The following is a 19958-nucleotide window of genomic DNA, read 5'->3' as shown; positions in this document are numbered from 1 at the left end:
CGGCACCGTGGCAACCGCGGTGCACGGACGCCCTGAGGGAATAGGACCGGGGGTGGGGGGGGGGGGTTGGGGTCAGATATGCTTTACGGCAGTGCCGGGCAATAAAGCATCCCGGGTTAGGGAACTAAGGACTACCACGGTGGGAAGAGAAAAGACGACAGGGTCGGGCAGGTTTGCTTTACGACACGGGCGAGGTGACGGAGTGGCTCCAGAGGGGTGAAGACGGGCCGGGAGCTTTTGCGACAGTGGGAGAAACGACTGCCGCAGGCATCTTTACGACGCGACGGGGGGGAGTTGGTGCAAACACTTTCAGCTTTGCGACAGCTGCACCGACGACCCCGCCTTCGTCGAAGCAGGCAACACCTTGAAGTATTCGCTTTACGGCAAGGGAAGGGGGGAGCTTTCCTTCGCTCTGCTCGTTTCGAAGCGGTGTGAGCGAGCTCTGAGTTCCCAGAGCAGGGAACTGGTAGCTTTGTAAATGAAAATATCTGCCCTCCCTACCACTGAGACCGGTTATGTCTTTCTAGAGTGTCGCAGTCCCTCCACTTTGTATCACAACTCTCCGCAGAGGCAGAGCGGCCCGGCTTTTGGGGGAAAAAAAGCTCGCGGATGTTTCTAGTCAAACCTATCTTGAGGTTTTAAAGCCACGAATAAAGAATCCAAAGGAACCCCGGCAGGAAGTTTCAAGCAACGGCGCTGACATTCCCCAAAGATTCCCCCAGAGCTGTCAACAACCCCCCAGCACAACTCCCTCGACGCTCACGCTAAGCTTGGAGGACTGTGACGTCACAATTAGGCTTCACGCCCCACGGCCAGGACCCCTGACTACGATTGGATAATTCGGATGAGGGCAGTGATGGGGAGAAAGGCGGGAACAAATCCCAGAGACAAAGAAAAGTCTTAGGGTGGGACACGAGAGGAGGGGCAAGCGGAGAGGCTCCCAGCCCGAGGTCCCTATACAGTTTTTCCGCCCCCCGCGGCTCCAGGGAGCAGTGGGGGAGGGGACCCAGGCCTAGCCCAAGCGTCCCCCGCCCGCCGCGGTGGGGGCGGGGCTATGTGGTGCAGGGAGCCGGGGCGGGGTAGCTTAGCGTGGCCCCTTAGTGGTGCCATGGAGAAGCAGAAATCTCTGGGGGCTACTAGCGGCCTCGACGGAGAATCTCCTGGAGGGCCAACCAGAGGAGTGCCCGGAGACATCGGAGGAGTCGAGGCAGGCGCCAGGCTGCCCTCCGGAGTAGCCATGTTTCACGGTTCTGGGCCCCCCATACACTCCGAGGGAACCGTAATTGGCAGTCCTGGTTCTAGCCAGCCCTCCGGAGGGACAGCAGTCTTCGGTTCCGGCCTCAACCGGCATCCCGGGTCCGGTACACACCCTGGCGGGCTTAATTCCCCCTTCCCTGGAACCAGTGTATCCGGGACGTCCAACCTGGGGTCCGGGGGGCCTGGGGTGTACAACTCGGGATACATTCCGCACTCCGGGTCAACTTGCATGCACCCCGACAAACCCTGTGAGGACCGGCCCCGGAGCATACTAAAAAACAGAAGCTCCACCGTGATGCACAAATCCCCCAGGGCGGAGAGGTAAGGAGTCCGGGAGGAAGGGATTCCAGACACTAGAGGAGGCGGAGTCAGGGGAGAAGGGGCGGAGTGCCAAGAACTAAAAGTGAGAGTAGGTGAGGGTAATTGGGTAGGAAATCTGAGGTTCCTAGCCTTTGAGAGAGTAGCAGGTACCCTAACTACATCGTACGTGATTGTCATCAGGTGTGACCCCATCCCCAGCCTCCTACACCTCTGGAACTACAAGGGGGTGCAAGAAACAGTTTTTGAATGACTGTAAGAATGAGAGGGCTGTGAGGAGGAGGGCACTAGAAGGTTTCCTCCCCCTTTTTTGTGTCCTTCACTCACCCGCAGGAAAAAATGTCAGCGCTGGGATGAAATGAATATTCTGGCGACCTACCACCCTGCTGACAAGGACTATGGATTTATGAAGGTGGATGAGCCCCGCACTCCCTACCACAGGTGCTGAGCCCTCAGCCCTAGCCCTTCAGCCCAGACTCTCTTCCCTACTCAAAGGAGTGGGGGACTGCCTGCTATCCCCTTCTGAGGCACTGCTTCCTCCCTCCTGTGCAGGCTGAAGGACAGCGACGAAGACCTGCTCGCGGGGACCTCTCACACAATGACTCCTGAGGAGCTAGCAGAGAGGTGAGAGTCCTGCCAGAAGTCAGTAGGGAAGTGGGGCCTCTTCCTCCCTCCACCCCTGAACTCAGGTCTGAGCTGGCTCTGCCTTCGGGCCCCCCCCCAGATGGGAGGTACTACAATTTGGATCAGGACTCACCCAGGCCAAAGTGGGGGCGTCAGCCAGCTTTGCCCCATCTACCACCTGCTCCCATTGTTCTCTCCCTTCTGTGCCCCCAACTGGCTTCCCTCCCCTTCAGGTTTGCAACAATGGACAATTTCTGCCCCAAGGTCTTCCTGTACAGTGATAACAGAAGCTCAGGGTCTTCAGACAACTTTTCCAAGACACGTGAGATGTGGGGTGGGGATTGAGTGGAAAGGGGGTGGCGTGAGCCTTCAGCGAGAGCCTGGCAGGAAAGCCAAGCTCTGACGCTGGCCCACAGAATCCAGTGATTTTGAAAAGTGCCGCAAGGCACACTACAATGAAGGAAAGTTCCTCAAGCCTCCGAAAAACCTGCCCTTGGATAATAACAAGAACAGCAGTGCGGGCAGTGTCAGTATGAACAATGGCAGTCGAGGTGTGATGCTGGCCTCAGAGCCCAGGCCTGTGGAGAGAGGCAGGGCAAGAGGACCGACCAGAGGAGTCAAAGATGAGCTTGGCCTGGTGGCCAGGAACCACATCCTAGAAGTCAAAGGTTAGCTATGGTGGGGCCCCAGGGACCCAAGGTAATTGTAGTCCAGAACCTTCTCCATCATAGCCTGTCTTCCTCAGGGCCCTGCTGGCTGACAGGGAGGTCGTGCTGGAAGGTGACCCCAGGGAAGACAGAGGGCAGCTGGAGTGGGGTCCTCATCAGGATAGCCCCCAAGGAAGGCTGGCTGGGGAGGAGGAACAGAAAGCCCAAGCGAACCATGGCGGGTGGAAAAGTCACTGACGTTTTTCTAAAAATGGGGGGTGGGGGGTGATAGAAGTGAGATGAGAACCTGGGGCTTGAGCTTCTCCCCGGGGCTTGGGGGTCACAGTGGAGCTGGTGGCCTGTATTCGCTAGGTGGCCACATGACTCAGATTGATTTGGGTGACTCCTCAGCTTCCCCTGCCTTAAGAAATCAGTCCCCAGCTTCATCCACCGCTGTCGTGTTGGAGAAGGAAATTGATCTGCGACGCAAGGAGTATTATAGCAAACGAAGATATCTGAGGTGCTCTCCCCACCCTGAACTTGAGGAGGACACAGAAGATGAGCAGCAGACCAGTGAGAGCTGGGCTGGGTCAGCCTGGGAGTGGGGCGGTGGCCGAGAACCAACAGACTGATGGGTGCCCCAACCCTGATCCTGTGATGCTTCCAGGCTCCACAAGCTTGAATTGGGTGATTGAGAATCCTATAAGCACTGAGGTCCGTCTGCTGGACCACACTGGAAGCCCCTCGCAGGATTACAAGGCCACCGAGAGTTCCCTGAAGGTGACGGTGATGTCATCGAAGCCTGGTGAGGGCACCAGGCCACTATCTCACCAGGCCTGGCTCTTGGCAAGCTCCCATCCCCCCAACCCCCATTCCCCTCAGGTCAGTAGATCAGCAGCAGGTGATGAGAGAGGCCCTCAACATCCTTGGGTGCAATGTGGGGACCCAGGGAGGCGCAGAGGGATCGGGACCTCCTGCCAGCTTAGCACCACCGCTGCCCCTGTGCCTCCTTCCTGATTCCTCTCTGCCACCTACCCTGCTCCAGGTACTGCCCCGTCCTCCAAAGACAGTGGGTCCCGAGCAATGTCTGGCTGGTGTCAGTGGCTGGTATCCAAGGGGCTGAACTGGCAAAGCACCGAAGGCTCAGAGAGGGAACCTGGAAGCCACCCAAACTCCTCAAACCAAAACCAGCACAGATGTGAGCCTGAGCAGGGGCAAGGGGCCGGCCAGGGAGGGAGAGGGGCTGAGTGGGTAGGTTCTAGGGAGTCAGGGGGTCACATGGGCCAGATCTTTTGCCTGCTGCAAGAAAGCCACTAACCCAGTCCCTCCTCTCTCCAGATGAAACCCTGCAGCTCCAGTGGACTCAGGAGGAGGAAACCAGACGATGGAAACTGTAGCCAGCTGGGGATGGGGTGGGGGCCAACCTGTCCCCGCCTTCACACCCTTGGTAGGGGTAGACAATAAAGAGAAGAAAAGCAGGAGTCTGGGTATTGGGGGTCCAGGCTGGGCCTGAGCTGTCATTGAGGAGTGGGGGGCAGAAAGGGAAGTTCACACACAGGAAACCACAGGCAAGCAGAGCAGAGAAGAAAGCTTGGAGTGGTCTGGGGGACTGGACTCAACAGGCCCGCAGGAGTCCAAGAAGACCCCACTGCAGCCGTCTGACAGTGACTGGTGTGATTCAGTCAGCCATACACCAGTATCATCTTTAATGCTTACAACACCCTGGACGTAGGAATTATCATGCCCATCTTTCAGATGAGGAAACTGAGGGTCACGCAATCAGGATTTCAATCTGTATGTCTCAGGCCCCCACAACTCAACCACTGAAGGAGACTGAAGCAGAGACCAGGGTCCCGGTAGGAAGGTGACTGCAGATAGGCTCTGAGGGCGGGGCTGTGGCTTTTCTGATCTCAGGGCCTTTCTCCACCGCCCAGGCCCCGCCTTTACCCCTCCCAGCGTTGCCTGGAAGTGTGGGGTGAGAGCTCCTCTTAGGACACCCCTTCCACTTAGGGAAAGAATCGCGCCCCCCAGGCTCTACCCAGGAGAAGATCCTCTCCTTCTTCCACATCAGCACTCCGCCTCCCTCCGGGGCAGGGAGTACCGCCACCTGCATCCCCACCCTCCAGGCCCCAGGGCCCACTGGCCCCGGAGCAGTCAAGCTGAGATGACGGTCAAGCTAGATTTTGAGGAGTGCCTTAAGGACTCACCCCGCTTCCGGTAAGTGTGCACAGGTCTCCAGGGGCGGGGGAGGGAGGCAGGCAGAGGCGGGGAGGTCCAACACCCCCTAATACACACACACACCTTCCCCAAGTTGGAGGATGTCTTTCCAGGGAGTAAGTCTCAAAGGGACAAGATCCAGCTTATGGGCCAAAGCAGTACCTCTGCTATCGAATCTCGTGCTCTGATGCTCGCCACCCACTGCATGTGTGAAGGGGGCCCCTCCAGCCTCTCTCACTCCCAGAGCTGGCATTCCCTCCTCCCTCTCTCTGGACCCCTGCCCCTCCCCCAGCACCTGCACTGGGCGGTTAGCAACTTCCTGCCCTCGCCACATCCACCCTCTTTCTACCCTTCCTGCTCTGGCCTGGGCTGTAGTAGCTCCCACACTGTGCAGAGTGAGCGAGCCAGAGAGGGTGGGTGGGCAGTTCTTAACCCATCAGCCTTTTCCGTCTGTACCCTTCACCCCCTAACCCCGACCCCCGACCCTGCCGAGGTGGACAGACCAGATGGACCCAAGCTCTGTTCCTGTGACCCCATCCCTCCTTTCCCAGAGCCTCTATCGAGCTGGTGGAAGCCGAAGTGTCGGAATTGGAGACCCGGCTGGAAAAGGTGATCCTGACGTGGAGAGAGGTGACCCGGGGTGGGATTAAGATGAGAGGGGTGAGGCCAGGGAGAAAACTAGAGACCAAGAATGAGTTCCGGGGATTACTGAATGCTAACCAGGTGGGGTAGATGTTTGGGGCTACAGAGGAGCCAAAAAGTGGTTCTGTGCCCTCAAGGGGCTCAGAGTCTTGGAAAACAAGAGCACCTGTGGGCTTCCTTGGTCGGTTCTTCAGACCTGCGTTATGCTAGCCGTGGGCGCCTCAGGGAGAAGCAGGCTGTTTCTGCCCTCAGGGGGCTCACAGGCTAACCGTGGAAAACAAACCAGTAAACCAGTAAAACACTTGAACACACACGGTAAGGCCTTCCTGGATATTCTTTATAAAAACAGCACACTCCCCCCTCCCTTATTTGGCTTTTATTTTCTTTACAGCCTTTATCTCGATCTGACACGTTATATGTTTACTCGCGGTATTAGTTTTCTATTATTGTGTAACAAATTATTACAAACTCGGTGACTTAAAACAACGCACAGGTGTTATCATAGGTTTTGTGGGTCAGGAGTCAAGCGCAGCCTGACTGCTCCGCTCAGGGTCTCACAGGCCGCAGCCGAGGTGTTGACAGAGGCTGTAGCCTCATCCGTAGCTGAGGGTTTTCTTCTGAGCTCATGTGATTGTTGGCAGAATTCAGGTCCTTGCTGTTGCCGGATGGAGGCGCTCATCTCCTAGAGGCCACCCACAGTTCCCTGCCACCGGGCCCTGTCCGTAGGCGGTTTACTTCATAGCAGCCTGCTTCTTCAGTGCCAGCAGCAGTCTCCCTTGCATGTGCTGGCAAGATGGCATCAGTTCACGTCAGAATGTGACCACAGCAGTGAATCCGTCACCTTTGTCATTTGGGGGTGTCATCCCATCGCCCTTGCCATATCGTATTCTACTGATTAGAAGCAAATCACAGGTCTCACTCACCCACACTCAAGGGGTGAGGATTATGCAAGGGTGGAATCATCAGGGGTCACCTTAGCTGTGTCTGTCAGGCTTGCCAATTTTTTTTCTTGTCTACTCTTCCCCACTGGAATGTAAGTGTCATGAGGAACTTTTACATTTTGTTTTTGCTCAATCCCCAGTGCCTATACCATGTCCTGAAAGTTAGTAGGTGACCAAATAATATATACATTTTTTAATTGACGTGTAGTTGATTTACAGTGTTGTGTTAGTTTCTGCTGTACAGCAAAGTGATTCAGTTTACATATGAATATATACATATATTTTTAAGTTAAACTTTATATTTTTAGTTAATTGCAGAGTCACAAGAAGTTGCAAAAATAGCACAGAGAGATCCCATGTACCTATCTCCCAACTTCCGCCAATGACAGCATCTTCCATAACTGTAGTATACTCCCCATACCAGGAAATTGCTGTTGGCATGATACAATGAACTGTCTAAAGACTTTACTTGGGTTTTACCTGTTTTGCATATACTCTTAAAAAAAAAATCTTTGTGTATAATTCAATGGCACTTTATCACACGTATAGATTCTCATAACCAATCACACTCAAGATACAAAACTCTTATCACGGGGCTTCCCTGGTGGTGCAGTGGTTGAGAGTCCACCGGCCGATGCAGGGGACACGGGTTCGTGCCCCGGTCCAGGAAGATCCCACATGCCGTGGAGCGGCTGGGCCCGTGAGCCATGGCTGCTGAGCCTGAACATCCGGAGCCTGTGCTCTGCAACGGGAGAGGCCACGGCAGTGAGAGGCCCGTGTACCGCAAAAAACAAAAAACAAAAAAAAAAAACCTCTTATCACCACAAAGGAACTCTTTTGTGCCATTCTTTGTAATGATAACCCCCCTCCCCAGCTCCTTCCTCATCCATGACGACCACTCATCTGTTTTCTATCTCTAGGCTTGTCATTTCTAGATTGTTATCTAGGTAGAATCATATAGTATGTGACCGTTCAAGATTGGCCTGGCCTTTTTTTTCCTCTCAGAATAATGTCTCTGAAGTTTATTCAAATTGTGGCATATCAGTAGTGATCAGCAGTTCATTAATAGTTCACAGATGAATAGCTCATTCCTTTTGCCTTGCTGCCCCATGCTATTGTATGGAGGTACCAGTGTGTCACTAGTTCAATCTTATGAAAGTTCCTTATTCAGGTATTTGGGAAGGAAGGTGAGGTGGTTAAGGAAAAGGCTGGACACTCAGTCCGCCACCTCCACACGGTGGAGTTGTGGTCATCTGGATGGTTGTCCCTTATCACAGATACCGGGTGGTGACATCTGATAAGGTTTGATCATGCTCAGTTTCCTGACCCTTACTGACCCTGCCAGCCATCTTCAAGTCAAGCTATATTTCCCTGAAGCCTTCACTAGCCCTAAAAAGTGTCTTTCACTTCAACAAAAGTTCCACAAGCACCTATGTAGCCCACGTTCTCTGAGCCCCTGGTTCCCAGGATTTCCTCAGAGAACCTCTATGGTGGTCTCCTGTTCCCTGGGCTGAGTTGACAGGCTCCACAGACACTTGCCCCATCCCAGATATAGTGACTCAGGCTAGAGCCAATGGTGTCACCTCAGGAGCAAAGCAATTCCTGCAGGTAACAAGGGCCAGGGGTCAGAAGACCTCACTTTGGCTTCTGGGTCGGCCACCTTGCTCTCCCAGAGATCCTCCTCCGGCCAGTCACTTGTCCCTTTGTTTATCAAGCCTCCTTGTTTGTAATTAGGGCCAGACAGAATGGGCCCTAGGAGCACCATCTTTGCCCTGACCCTCGGGCCTAGCTGACAGATTAATATTTATGAGGGAATGTTTACTAAGCACAGAATGGACAACTGTAGACAGTAAATACTGTAGAATTTAATACCAACCAGATAGAACATTCATCCTGGGTGTCAGGTAGAGCGTGAGGATGGCATTTCTGGGGAACTCTGGATCCAAGCAGACGGAGCAGGGCAGGAGAGACGTTTTGGAGGTGAAGCTGACACTGGCTTCGGTGACAGGCTGGGAGGAATTTTGTTCCAGGCATGGAGTAGTGGGAGCAAAGAAACAGAGATGAGAAAGCACCACGTGTGTGTTAGAAACTGGTCTGGGCCACAGAGGAGGGGGAGGAAGGGGCACAGCCCTGGGAAAGGGGAGAGGAAGTAGGACAGGAGCGGGGGTGGCACTGGGTATTGGTGGCGCATGGCACGACTCCCCGTTGCTCTGTTGCTTCCTAGCTCCTCAAGCTGGGTAATGGCGTCCTGGAAAGTGGGCGCCACTACCTTGCCGCCAGCCGGGCCTTCATTGTTGGCATTTGTGACCTGGCCCACCTGGGTCCACCAGAGCCCATGATGGCGGTATGTGGAGGGTGGGGTCTGGGATGTGGAGAGATCCTGTGGAAGGGGAGGGTTGGTCTGGGGTCTGCGGGTCCCAGGCCAGAGCAGGCTGGGTCTAGGGATGGGAGGGCCCTACCGCCCATGCCTGATACTCTCTCTCTGCCTCTTCTTGCCTAGGAGTGTCTGGACAAATTCACTCAGAGCCTGAGCCACAAGCTGGACAGCCATGCAGTAAGTGGGGGTAGGTAGGGCTGGTGAGGGGAGCAAGGGCGTCTGTGGTCCTGACCGCCACCTGCCAATTTCTGCTTCCCTCAGGAGCTTCTAGATGCCACCCAGCACACACTGCAGCAGCAAATCCAAACTCTGGTCAAGGAGTGAGTTAGGAGGGAAACCAGTCCTCCAGCCCTCTTCCCATTGCCGCGGGGGCCTCCCTGAATGAAGGAGTTGTGAGATTGGGGGCTTCTGGTGGCCTGATTGTTAGCCCCCATCCCAAGGATCCCCTTGGAGTTCTGACCGTCCATAGGCTAGCTGCAAGACTATGAGCGAATCTCAAGGACTTCTCTGCTGGGGGCAGGAGGGTGTATCGGTGATTTTCTGTTATCCCCACACCCCCAGAGGTCTCCGGGGCTTCCGAGAGGCTCGCCGGGATTTCTGGCGGGGGGCTGAGAGCCTGGAGGCTGCTCTGACCCACAACGCAGAGGTCCCCAGGCGCCGGGCCCAGGAGGCAGAAGAGGCCGGAGCTGCTCTGAAGGTTGCTCGAGCCGGGTACCGGGGACGGGCCCTGGATTATGCCCTGCAGGTGCCTGCCCCAACCTGTCTTCTTGGGGTGCCAGGACCCCAGTCACCTCGAGGCTGGAGAGTCACTGGTGTGCAGTGGGGGGTTGGGGGGGTGGGTGGGTCGTGCGTCTGTGTTTTCAAGGCTGACCTGAGGTCTTTTGGGCTCTCAGATCAATGTGATTGAGGACAAGAGGAAGTTTGACATCATGGAGTTTGTGAGTTGCCGTGGGCGCGAGGGCGGGGGGGAGGAGCCTGCTGATGGGAGCAGGAGGGAGAGGAAAAGAGAGGGGTCTGCCCTCTACCCACCTTGTCCCCCAGGTGCTGCGTCTGGTGGAGGCCCAGGCCACCCATTTCCAGCAGGGCCACGAGGAGCTGAGCCGGCTGGCCCAGTATCGCAAAGAGCTGGGTGGCCAGGTAGAGACCCAGGGCGCAGGCAGGTGGAAGAGGGAGGGTAGGGGCTCTGAGATGACTCTCCTGGCCTGGTTTTGGGAGGCTGGGCCATCTGAGATGCCCCTCTTGTGCTCAGTTACACCGGCTGGTCTTGAATTCGGCTCGAGAGAAGAGGGACATGGAGCAGAGACACGTGCTGCTGAAACAGAAGGTGAGGGCTGGGCTGCGGGCAGGAAGCAGATGGGCCTGGGGCCTTGGTCTCTGCCCACTTCAGTTGCCCTTTGACCCTTTTGTGCCCCCAGGAGCTGGGTAGGGAAGAGCCAGAGCCAAGCCTAAAGGAGGGGCCTGGTGGCCTGGTCATGGAAGGGCACCTCTTCAAACGGGCCAGCAATGCATTTAAAACCTGGAGCAGGTGAGGAGCAGATACCCCAATCGGCCAAACCCATCAGGTTAAATTTTTTTGAGTGTGCTAACTACAGCCAGGAAAAACAGACAAACCCCCTGCCTTCAGAGAGTTTACATTCCGTCAGCAAAGACAGACAAGAACGTAATAATTAAGTAAATTATCTCTTAGAAGGTAAGAGTACCATAGGTGAAAAATAATAAAGCAAGCAATGTGGAGAGCTGGGGAGGAGTTGCAATTTTAAATAGGGTGGGCAGGGAGTTCCCTGGTGGCCTAGTGGTTAGGATTCCGGGCGTTCGCTGCCGTGGCCCGGGTTCAGTCCCTGGGCAGGGAACTGAGAATCCCGCAAGCTCTGTGGCCAAAAAATAATAATAATGATAAAAATAAATAAATAGGGTGGTCAGCAAAGGCCTCATGAAAAGATGACTTCTGAGTGAAGACTGGAAGGATATCTGGGAGAAAATGTTCTAGGCAGAAGGAGGAGCCAGCACCAAGGCCCTGAGGAACCTGGAAGGTTTGAGGAACAGAGAGGAGGCCCAGGGTGTGGACAGAGGGAGGGAGGAGGAAGTGGTAGGAGATGCAGGTGGAGCTAATGAGGACGTGAATCACGACAGGGCCTTGTTGGCTCTACTCTGAGGGAAGTGGGGAGCCATCGCAGGGTGCAGAGCAGGGTGGTGATCTGCTCTGACTCGACCCCTTCCCCTTCCAGGGCCACTGCCAGCCCATATGGGATCTTTGCGCAAATTAGAAGGGAGAGCCCCTTCTCCAAGCTACTTTTTTTTTTTAAATTTTAATTTTAAATTAAAAATTTGGCGGGCCACACTTCATGGCTTGCAGGATCTTGGTTCCCTGACTGGGGATCGAACCCGGGTCCTCGGCAGTGAAAGTGCAGAGTCCTAACCACTGGACTGCCAGGGAATTCTCTCCAAGATACTTCTACTTGCCAAAACATTGTAGCAATAGATTTATTAGACAATGCATTTTACTGCCATCTGCTGGAAAGTTGTCTTCATAAATGTTATCAAATCTGGGGTACTCGGGATGTGAATAGCACCCCTTAGATGTCCCTGGCTGCACCTCTGTCACCCTCCTCTGGAACATCTCATGGGATGGGCAGCCCGGTCTCTCTCCTCTCAGCAAGATCCTTATGGGACTAAGAGCACAGCCTCTCTCCTGTCTGTGTCCCGAGCTGCATTCCAATGTCGCCCATGTCATTAACCCTACTTCTGCCTCTTCCAGACGCTGGTTTACTATTCAGAGCAACCAACTGGTTTATCAGAAGAAGCACAAGGTGAGTAGGCCCAGGTCCTGGATGCCCAGGCCCAGGAGGACTCAGCCCTGCTGTGGCTGCCTGGACGCCTGCCCCCCGATCTCCTTTCCCTGTCAGGACCCTGTGACTGTGGTGGTGGATGACCTTCGTCTCTGCACAGTGAAGCTCTGTCCTGACTCAGAAAGGCGGTTCTGCTTTGAGGTGGTGTCCCCCAGCAAGTGAGTGCAGTGCCCAGGGATGACACCCGTATATCTCAATTTTACCAACTGGAAAGCCAGGGCCAATCACAAAGGCATCCCTGGAGCAGGATCTTGGAGTCCCCTGATGCAGCCCCAGGCATTAGCCCTTTGGTGGCTCAATTGGGGGGCAGGCTAGGGGAGGGTCTAGGGTGAAGGGGGATATCTGGAAGGATATTACCAACTAGTGCAGAGGTATTTCAATATGAGTGGTGCCAGCTGAATACTAGCTGAATGTCAGCCTGCCTGTCCTGCCACTCGGCTCCCCAGGCCTCAGACCCCTCCCTGACCTCTGGCTGCCCCCCTGCCCAGGTCCTGCCTCCTGCAGGCTGACTCAGAGCGCCTCCTGCAGCTGTGGGTCAGTGCTGTGCAGAGCAGCATCGCTACGGCCTTCAGCCAGGCTCACCTTGATGACAGCCCCCGGGGTCCAGGCCAGGTACCTTAACATGGGGGTGCAGGGCCAGACTGCCCAGGGAGATGGGACATCGCTTCCCCTAGACCTCAGAGCCACTCTTTCTTCCCCTGTCTCCCCCAGGGCTCAGGACACCTGGCCATGGGCTCCGCCGCCACCCTGGGCTCTGGCGGGATGAGCAGGGGAAGGGATTCTGGTGGAGTCGGGCATGTGGCAGCCCAGGTGCAGAGCGTGGACGGCAATGCCCAGTGCTGTGACTGCCGGGAGCCGGCTCCTGAGTGGGCCAGCATCAACCTGGGCGTCACCCTCTGCATTCAGTGCTCCGGCATCCACAGGTCACTCCCCAAGGTCCCAAGCGCGGGCCCCTGCTCTTTCTGGCAGCAGTGGAGTGGGATGGAGGCAAGCTGGAGCCCAGCACAGGGGCTCCTCCCTCCCTTCCCGCCCTGCCTGGGCTTCCTCTCAGATTCTGTCTGTCGCTGGGCACAGGCCTGGGCCAATCCTGTGGGGCACAGGGTGGACCCAGGTGGGCCCAGCCCCTCAGTGTCCTGGTCTGGCCCGGGTAGGGGGACACCCAGGGGAGTTGAGTGGCTTGACTGGAGGAGGTGCGGGGTCAGGGCTGCTGAGGGTGGGGGAGCTGACGAAAAGCAGAGAGAGATGTCAGATGTTGTGAGGCCTTAGCAAGTCTATGCGTCCCATCATTCTGGTGGAAGCGGGGAGGGGGAATGGCGTGGAAAGAGTTGTCCCGGCCAGAGTGCGTGGAGAGAGGGGAGGTGGCTGGAGAGGATGAGAAGAAGAGAGAAGAGGGAATGGTGAACAGGCGGGATCCTGCCAGATACAGGTCAAGGCTGCACGGCCCTGGCTGCCCTGCTGCCTCCTGGCCCAGTGCCTCTGCACGGGACCCCCACGCCGGACCTTGCCCCCAAGTCTTTCCAGGAGCAGCAGCACCTCCCCCGGCTGCTTCCCCCACAGAGGGCCTGACCTCCCCTCTGCCCTCCAGGAGCCTTGGAGTTCATTTCTCCAAAGTCCGGTCCCTGACCCTTGACTCATGGGAGCCGGAACTCGTGAAGGTGACTTGGGGTGATGTGAGAGTGTGGGGTGCGGTGAGGGCAGGGCTGCAGAGCCCTGAGGGCTCAGACACTCACCTGCACCCTACCCGTCTGTCTCTGCCTCCGCCTGGGCCGCCTGAAGCTCATGTGTGAGCTGGGGAATGTCATCATGAACCAGATCTATGAGGCCCGTGTGGAGGCCATGGCCGTGAAGAAGCCAGGGCCCAGCTGCTCCCGGTGAGGCTGGGGTGGAGGGACTGGGGCTGCCCTCCTTATGGGCAGGGAGGGAGGAGAGCCTGGGATGGGAGGAGGGAAGACTGTCGCCTTCTTCTCCCACAACCCTCCCCCACCAGGCAAGAGAAGGAGGCCTGGATTCACGCCAAATACGTGGAGAAGAAGTTTCTGACCAAGCTTCCCGAGGTTCGCGGGCGAAGAGGTGGCCGGGGGCCCCCGAGGGGGCAGCCTCCTGTGCCCCCAAAGCCGGGCACCATCAGGCCCCAGCCTGGGAGCTTCAGACCCAAGCCAGGTATAGGGTTGGCTGGGCATTTGTTGAGCGCCTGCCGTGTGCTCAGCATGGTGCCAAGCCCGGTGGGTCTGGGGCACACGTCTTCCCCTAGAGCCTGTTACGGGGGGCCACAGCCCACTGGCACTGGTTTTTCGAGGCAAGAGTTTCGGGGATTACGGTGAAAGATGGGAAGGACCGTGGGGCTGGGAGGAAGCCAGGAGGGCTGTGTGAGGGTGTCACCAGCATGAGAAAAGTCAGGAGAATGAGTTAGGTCTCCAGAGGCCTGTGGAGGAGGGTGTGAGTTTGGCTGGAACCGAGGGAGCCAAGAGAGCTGAGGCTGACCGTCACCATGTCAGCTCACCCCTGACATCCCAGCCAGTCAGGGTGGTCGGACAGGAAGAGGTGAACACTGCCATCTATCCCATATGCCCTAGGGGACCTACCCACATCCACTCACACCCACCATCACCTCCCACCACAATCCCCAGTCTTGAAGGCCTCCCCACAGTTGAGAAGTGAACTATCCCATTACAGCATCAGGGGACTGTGCTGAGGGTTTTCTTCCCAGATTCACAGCTGGTTCCCCCTAACAGAGCCACCCTCTGAGGACCTGGGCAGCCTGCACCCTGGGGCCCTGCTCTTTCGAGCTGCTGGGCATCCTCCATCCCTTCCCACCATGGCTGATGCCCTCGCCCATGGAGCCGATGTCAACTGGGTCCACGGGGGTCAGGAGCATGCCACACCGCTGATCCAGGCCACAGCTGCTGTGAGAGTCTTGCTGACCTCCCCACCCCACCCCACCCTTAGGCTCCTCCTCTCCTCCCCTACTCCGGACTTTGGTCCCAGCTCTTAGCCTCTCCCACCTCACAGGGAGTGATAACCAATAGAGCCTGTTTGCTAAGAGTGTGAGATTTGGAGGCAGACAAACCTGGGTTTGAACCCAGACCCTCACCACTTACAATTATGAACCTTCATGTACCTCAGTTTCCTCATCTGTAAAATAGGGATAACATACCTCATTAGGTTGTACTATGGATTTAATGTATGAATACATGTAAAGAGCCGGAGCAGAGCCTGCCATCCCATACCCACCCTCGGAACTGACCCCACTCTAAAATATCTTTAAATTTGCCTCAAAAGATGCCACCCTCTATCCCCATTCTCTACTTCTCCACGCAGAATTCTCTTCTGGCCTGTGAGTTCCTCCTCCAGAACGGGGCAAACGTGAACCAAGTGGACAGCCACGGCCGAGGCCCGCTCCACCACGCAACCATTCTTGGCCACACGGGGTAGGGGCGGCAGGGATAACGACCTTGAGGAGGAAGGCTCCAGACAGGGTGAGGGGCCAGCTGAACTTGGCTGTCCTGTCCAGGCTGGCCTGCCTATTCCTGAAACGGGGGGCCGATCTGGGAGCCCGAGACTCTGAAGGCAGAGACCCCCTGACCATCGCCGTGGAAACAGCCAACGCTGACATCGTCACTCTGTGAGGATGCCTGAAGAGGCGGGGCTAGCGCTTGCACTATCCACTTGGGCGGGGCTAACGCCGAGACCCCTGCGTGCTAGGCGGGGCCTGGGGAGGGGAGGGGCCAGCTCCAGGACCAGACGTTGAAAGGAGGCTCCAAGTGTTGACCGAGGCTTGGAGTAGGAAGGGGGGAGGGCAGGGTCCGAGGAAGGTGAGTTTATTCTGAGAGAGGCATCATTCATTAACATTGTTGTCAGGCGTCTTTAAAGCACTAGACCCTGGGGAAACAGGTGAATGAAACAGCCCAGCTCAAAGGATGGGAGTTGGGGCGGGGGGAGTGAGGAGAATGTCATTCATTCCTTAATTCCCTCCCCTTCAGGCTGCGATTGGCAAAGATGAGGGAGGTCGATGCGGCCCAGGGCCAGGCTGGTAAAGTACCCCCCACCCCCCTCTCTCCCCACACAACATTGTAATTCTGGGCTTCTGGCCGCTGGTGACCCGTCCCCAACCCCCTGTGCCCAGCTTCATTGATTAATTACATCATTTATTCAACAAGTATGTATTGGGCGCATCCTACGCGCCGGGTCCTTGAAACAGAGCAAAGAATAGGCGAGGGCGCCGCCCTGACGGTGCAGATGTCCCTTCCACCCACGCTGGAAGCGCGTGCTCTTACCAGGCCGGGCTGTCCCTATTGTACTCTTCCGTGCTAGGGCCCAGCCACCCGGCATCCCAGCCCTTCCTCCCTCCCCTCAGGAGACGAGACGTATCTCGATATCTTCCGCGACTTCTCCCTCATGGCGTCCGACAACCCGGAGAAGCTGAGCCGGCGTAGCCATGACCTACACACGCTTTGATCCCAGGCCTTCGAGGGCCCGCACCCCCCATCCCTGCCCTTCCCACCGCCCGCCCTTTTCTATTAAAGCCTTTGTGCTTTGCTCTTCAAAGTTCATTTATTGAGCATCCCCGTCGAGCGGGTGAGGTGTAGGACACTGAGGCTTCTGGGGTGCAGGAGCGATTGGGAGTTTGCGAACTGGAGTCACTCGAGGGGCGACTCCCGGGGAGTGAACTGGGAGCTTCGGCCTCGGCCTGAGTGCCGGGCGGCTCTGAGGCGGGGCTCGCGGGCTCAGGAGACGTGGTCAGACCCGTCAGGCCCGGCAGAGGCCGCTTGCGTGGGCTGGGTCCAGCCTTCTCTGGGGGGAATGGGGGGTGCTGGCATAGGACCGGGATGGAGAGGCTGGCTCGGGCCACCCCAGCCCGGAAGCATCCCTGGAATGCGGCAACTCAGCACCCGCCCCCTGGGGAATTCCCTGCGGGAGCGACTAAAAAGGAACTAGTCCCCAACCCCCGACGGCTGGGCCTCAGTTTTTTTAGCGGCCGGATAGGAGACGCCGGCCCCCGCCGAGTTGCAGACGTGAGGTCGGGCACACCTAGGGGCCGGCGGGGCCGTCGCGGCCACATCCTTAACGACGCGCCTGAGTCACCCCCCGGACCCCACCCGCGCTAGCGCCCGCCAGTCCAGCCCGTCAGCCCCGTCTCTCCAGTTCGCCACTCCGCTTCCACCACCACCGGAGCCGCGCGCTCCGGGCGGGGGCGGGGCGCCCAGGGGGCGGGGCTGCCTCTTAAAGGGCCCCCGGCCGCTGCCCTTAGGCCACCTCCTTGGGGCGGAGAGTACTTAAGCGGCTGCGGCGAAAGCCGGAGAAGGCGGCGGCGCCCGGTCCCGAGACTCCCGGCTGCTTCCATAGGAGTCCTAGGACACTCCCAGCTCGGATTGAGCGTGTATCTTCGCTCCCCAGCCGATACAGAGGCACCTCCGCCATCGGCTCCGGTCAGCCTCGCCTCCTTCTCCTGGGACCAGCGCCGGAGCCAGGCCAGGCCAGGCCTCTGACTGGCCCCCGGAGCCCTGCGTGGACTTGCCCACGGTGACAGCGGTCTGCCCGAGAAGCTGGTCCCTTCAGAGTCGGCCTTGTGCTCGCCACCGTCACCTGCTGGTTGGATTGCGGAAACCCACTGTCTGAAGACCACAGAAAGGAATCGCCGACCACCCAGAATCGGATGCGTCTGGACCTAAATCTCCCGTCCCTCTCTGACTTCCCTCTGCTCGTTTCATCCGTTCTCTCAACCTTTCCGGCGTTTCTGTGCCCGGAAACCATCCTCCACCACCCAGGTAGCTGGGGTGAGCCCCCAATCTTGCTGCCTTGTACTCCAACCTGAGCCTCCGACCCAGAGACAGTCTGAACCTTACGACCCAATTCTGCACACATCCAGGAAGTTCTGCCTTTCCTTCTCTTTCGGTGTCTTCGACACTCCTCAAAATTTCTCCTCCTCCTGTGCCCTCCTCGCCCCCCTCCTTTGGGGGCCCCGTGACCCTGAATGTCGGGGGCACGCTATATTCCACTACTTTGGAGACCCTGACTCGATTCCCAGACTCCATGCTGGGGGCCATGTTTAGGGCTGGTACTCCCATGACCCCCAACCTCAATCCCCAGGGAGGCGGCCACTACTTTATCGACCGAGATGGCAAGGCCTTCCGGCACATCCTCAATTTCCTACGGCTGGGCCGCCTGGACCTGCCCTGTGGATACGGGGAGACAGCGCTTCTCAGGGCAGAGGCTGACTTTTACCAGATCCGGCCCCTCCTGGATGCCCTGCGGGAACTGGAGGCCTCTCAGGGGACCCCGGCACCCACAGCCGCCCTGCTCCACGCAGATGTAGATAGCAGCCCCCGCCTGGTGCACTTCTCTGCTCGTCGGGGCCCACACCACTATGAGCTGAGCTCTGTCCAGGTGGACACCTTCCGGGCCAACCTCTTCTGCACCGACCCTGAGTGTCTGGGTGCCATGCGTGCCCGATTTGGTGTGGCCAATGAGGACAGGGCAGAGGGAGGCCCACACTTTCATCTGGAATGGGCCCCCTGCCCTGCAGAGCTCCCCGAAGTGGAGTACAGGAGACTGGGGCTGCAGCCGCTGTGGACTGGGGGGCCAGGAGAGCGACGGGAGGTGGTGGGCACTCCGGGCTTCCTGGAGGAGGTGCTGCGGGTGGCCCTGGAGCATGGCTTCCGTCTCGACTCCGTCTTCCCTGACCCCGAAGACCTGCTCAACTCCCGATCTCTGCGCTTTGTCCGGCACTAGGAACTGAGAACTAGGAATGCTGCCTTCAGTTTGACGGTGTGGGCGAGGGGGAGGTTAGAAAGAATGGGTCAGTAAAGAGGGTGAAGTCTCTCCTGAGCCTCTTCCTAGCTCTGCTCCTGGAGCTGTGAGAGTCAGGGGCCCCGTTGCACCTGACTGGAGCCCAGATGTGGGCAGGAATCCCCAAACCAGAGAGAGCCCAAGGGCTCATGAGACCAGAGGGTCTGGACTGGTGCGAATCCTGGGAGGGGTGGGGAAGCTTCCCTGGCTGGTCCTCGCCTGAGCCTGGGGACCTTCGGTGTTTCCTTGCTTGGAGCTTAGTATCCAGGGTCTGGAAAAGTGGGGATGCTTCTCTGCCCAGGCTAGGCTTAGCAGAACCGTGGAGGGACAGTGGGGTCTGGGGGAAATGAGAGACTTTAGATTGCTCTAATGTGGTCTTCTGGACTGTGACTTCTCCTGGAGCTGGTGGCCTGGCCTGGCCTGACCAATGATAGGTCAGAACACTCTGAAACACGGGAAGGGAGATTCTTTGCTGTGTTCCAAGCCACCACTGAGGGAGACAGAAGGGCTACACCCCATCCTAGCTTGGCACAAGGGAGCTAGGAGAATCCCCATTAACTATGGGGCTGGAGCATCCCTCTGGAGATCCAAGTGTTTTAAAGGATCCCATATTGATGGTGGGGCTGGCCATGGGGAGGAGCGGGGCATCTCCTTGCGTCCTGGCCTTCCTTCCTTCATGTGAACGTGCCTGTTAGCCAGTGAGTCTGACTGATGCATGGGTCCCTGGCATCCTGGCTCCCATCCATGTCGCTGGAGGTGGTGTCTGTGTGCTGGCTTTTCTGTGGTCTCTGCGTGTCCAGGCCTGTTTGGGGTTGCTCAGAAACTATTTTGGCACCAGGTGTGTCCGCGGTATGGGTGTGAATAGACTGAGAATTAGGTTAATCCCAAGGTGTGTGTGTGTACATGTGCTTCACATCACCACGTAGGCAGGAGGGGCCTGCTGGGCTTTGAGTCACTAGGATCTTCTGGTGAGAAGTAAGAGAAGTCACTGGGCTTAGCTGGGCCTTGGAGGCCTGTATAGAACTCTCGGTTACTAAGGCAACAATGAGCCTGTTGCTAGGAGATAGCTGGGGAAGGCCCAAGGCTGCCCAGGGCAGAGAGGAGATGAACAGAAGAGTTTGAGAGAGTGGGGGAGGATATGAAAAGGGATGGGATACTCACAAACAACTTCTTCACTGGGGGAGTCACATTATTTATCACTGGTCATGATTTACAAGAAGAAAAATAAAGTTGCTTTTGGAACCACAAACTCGTAAAGGCTGCTGAGGGCTAGGTTGGGAGTACAGCAGAAGACCTGCTTTCT

General features: G+C 57.2%; 3 protein-coding genes across 7 annotated transcripts; all 3 read left to right on the top strand.

Annotated features, from left to right (window-relative positions):
* The first annotated feature begins 75 nt into the window (after nucleotides 1–75).
* On the top strand, nucleotides 76–4840 carry LOC111185771 (uncharacterized). Of its 3 annotated transcripts, none has more exons than XM_022595653.3 (9): nucleotides 76–1578; nucleotides 1909–2016; nucleotides 2128–2199; nucleotides 2433–2521; nucleotides 2616–2867; nucleotides 3258–3419; nucleotides 3514–3651; nucleotides 3892–4044; nucleotides 4185–4840. In XM_022595653.3, exons 1-9 carry the CDS (start codon nucleotides 1055–1057, stop codon nucleotides 4241–4243), a joined length of 1557 nt encoding a protein of 518 aa, XP_022451361.2. In that variant the 5' UTR covers nucleotides 76–1054; the 3' UTR covers nucleotides 4244–4840. The 3 variants fall into 3 exon arrangements, with proteins under 3 accessions (XP_022451361.2, XP_022451360.2, XP_089756588.1); XM_022595652.3 differs by having other exon boundaries at nucleotides 3219–3419; XM_089900462.1 differs by having other exon boundaries at nucleotides 3219–3419; nucleotides 3514–3747.
* LOC149744804 (arf-GAP with coiled-coil, ANK repeat and PH domain-containing protein 1) lies at nucleotides 4778–16406 on the top strand. 3 transcript variants are annotated; one of them, XM_089900454.1, is made up of 22 exons: nucleotides 4778–5063; nucleotides 5615–5693; nucleotides 8871–8990; nucleotides 9147–9200; nucleotides 9285–9343; nucleotides 9585–9768; nucleotides 9917–9961; nucleotides 10065–10160; nucleotides 10273–10347; nucleotides 10439–10548; nucleotides 11779–11830; nucleotides 11927–12027; nucleotides 12358–12481; nucleotides 12581–12792; nucleotides 13455–13524; nucleotides 13646–13740; nucleotides 13857–14029; nucleotides 14602–14774; nucleotides 15188–15297; nucleotides 15381–15491; nucleotides 15850–15899; nucleotides 16224–16406. In XM_089900454.1, exons 1-22 carry the CDS (start codon nucleotides 5011–5013, stop codon nucleotides 16322–16324), a joined length of 2247 nt encoding a protein of 748 aa, XP_089756580.1. In that variant the 5' UTR covers nucleotides 4778–5010; the 3' UTR covers nucleotides 16325–16406. The 3 variants fall into 3 exon arrangements, with proteins under 3 accessions (XP_089756580.1, XP_089756581.1, XP_089756579.1); XM_089900455.1 differs by having other exon boundaries at nucleotides 4779–5063; nucleotides 5615–5672; XM_089900453.1 differs by lacking the exon at nucleotides 15850–15899 and having other exon boundaries at nucleotides 4886–5063.
* A 701-nt stretch (nucleotides 16407–17107) lies between these two features.
* On the top strand, nucleotides 17108–19904 carry LOC149744803 (BTB/POZ domain-containing protein KCTD11). The gene has a single exon (XM_089900465.1). It carries the CDS (start codon nucleotides 17900–17902, stop codon nucleotides 18596–18598), a length of 699 nt encoding a protein of 232 aa, XP_089756591.1. The 5' UTR covers nucleotides 17108–17899; the 3' UTR covers nucleotides 18599–19904.
* The last annotated feature ends 54 nt before the right edge of the window (nucleotides 19905–19958 follow it).

The sequence above is a fragment of the Delphinapterus leucas genome, chromosome 19 (assembly GCF_059928025.1).
Source record: "Delphinapterus leucas isolate spDelLeu-1000000601 "Yukka" chromosome 19, BTC_Dleu_Yukka2, whole genome shotgun sequence".
NCBI lineage: Eukaryota > Metazoa > Chordata > Mammalia > Artiodactyla > Monodontidae > Delphinapterus > Delphinapterus leucas.
The sequence above is the reverse complement of the archived record's forward strand: the minus strand, read 5'-3'. Positions and strand labels throughout refer to the sequence as shown.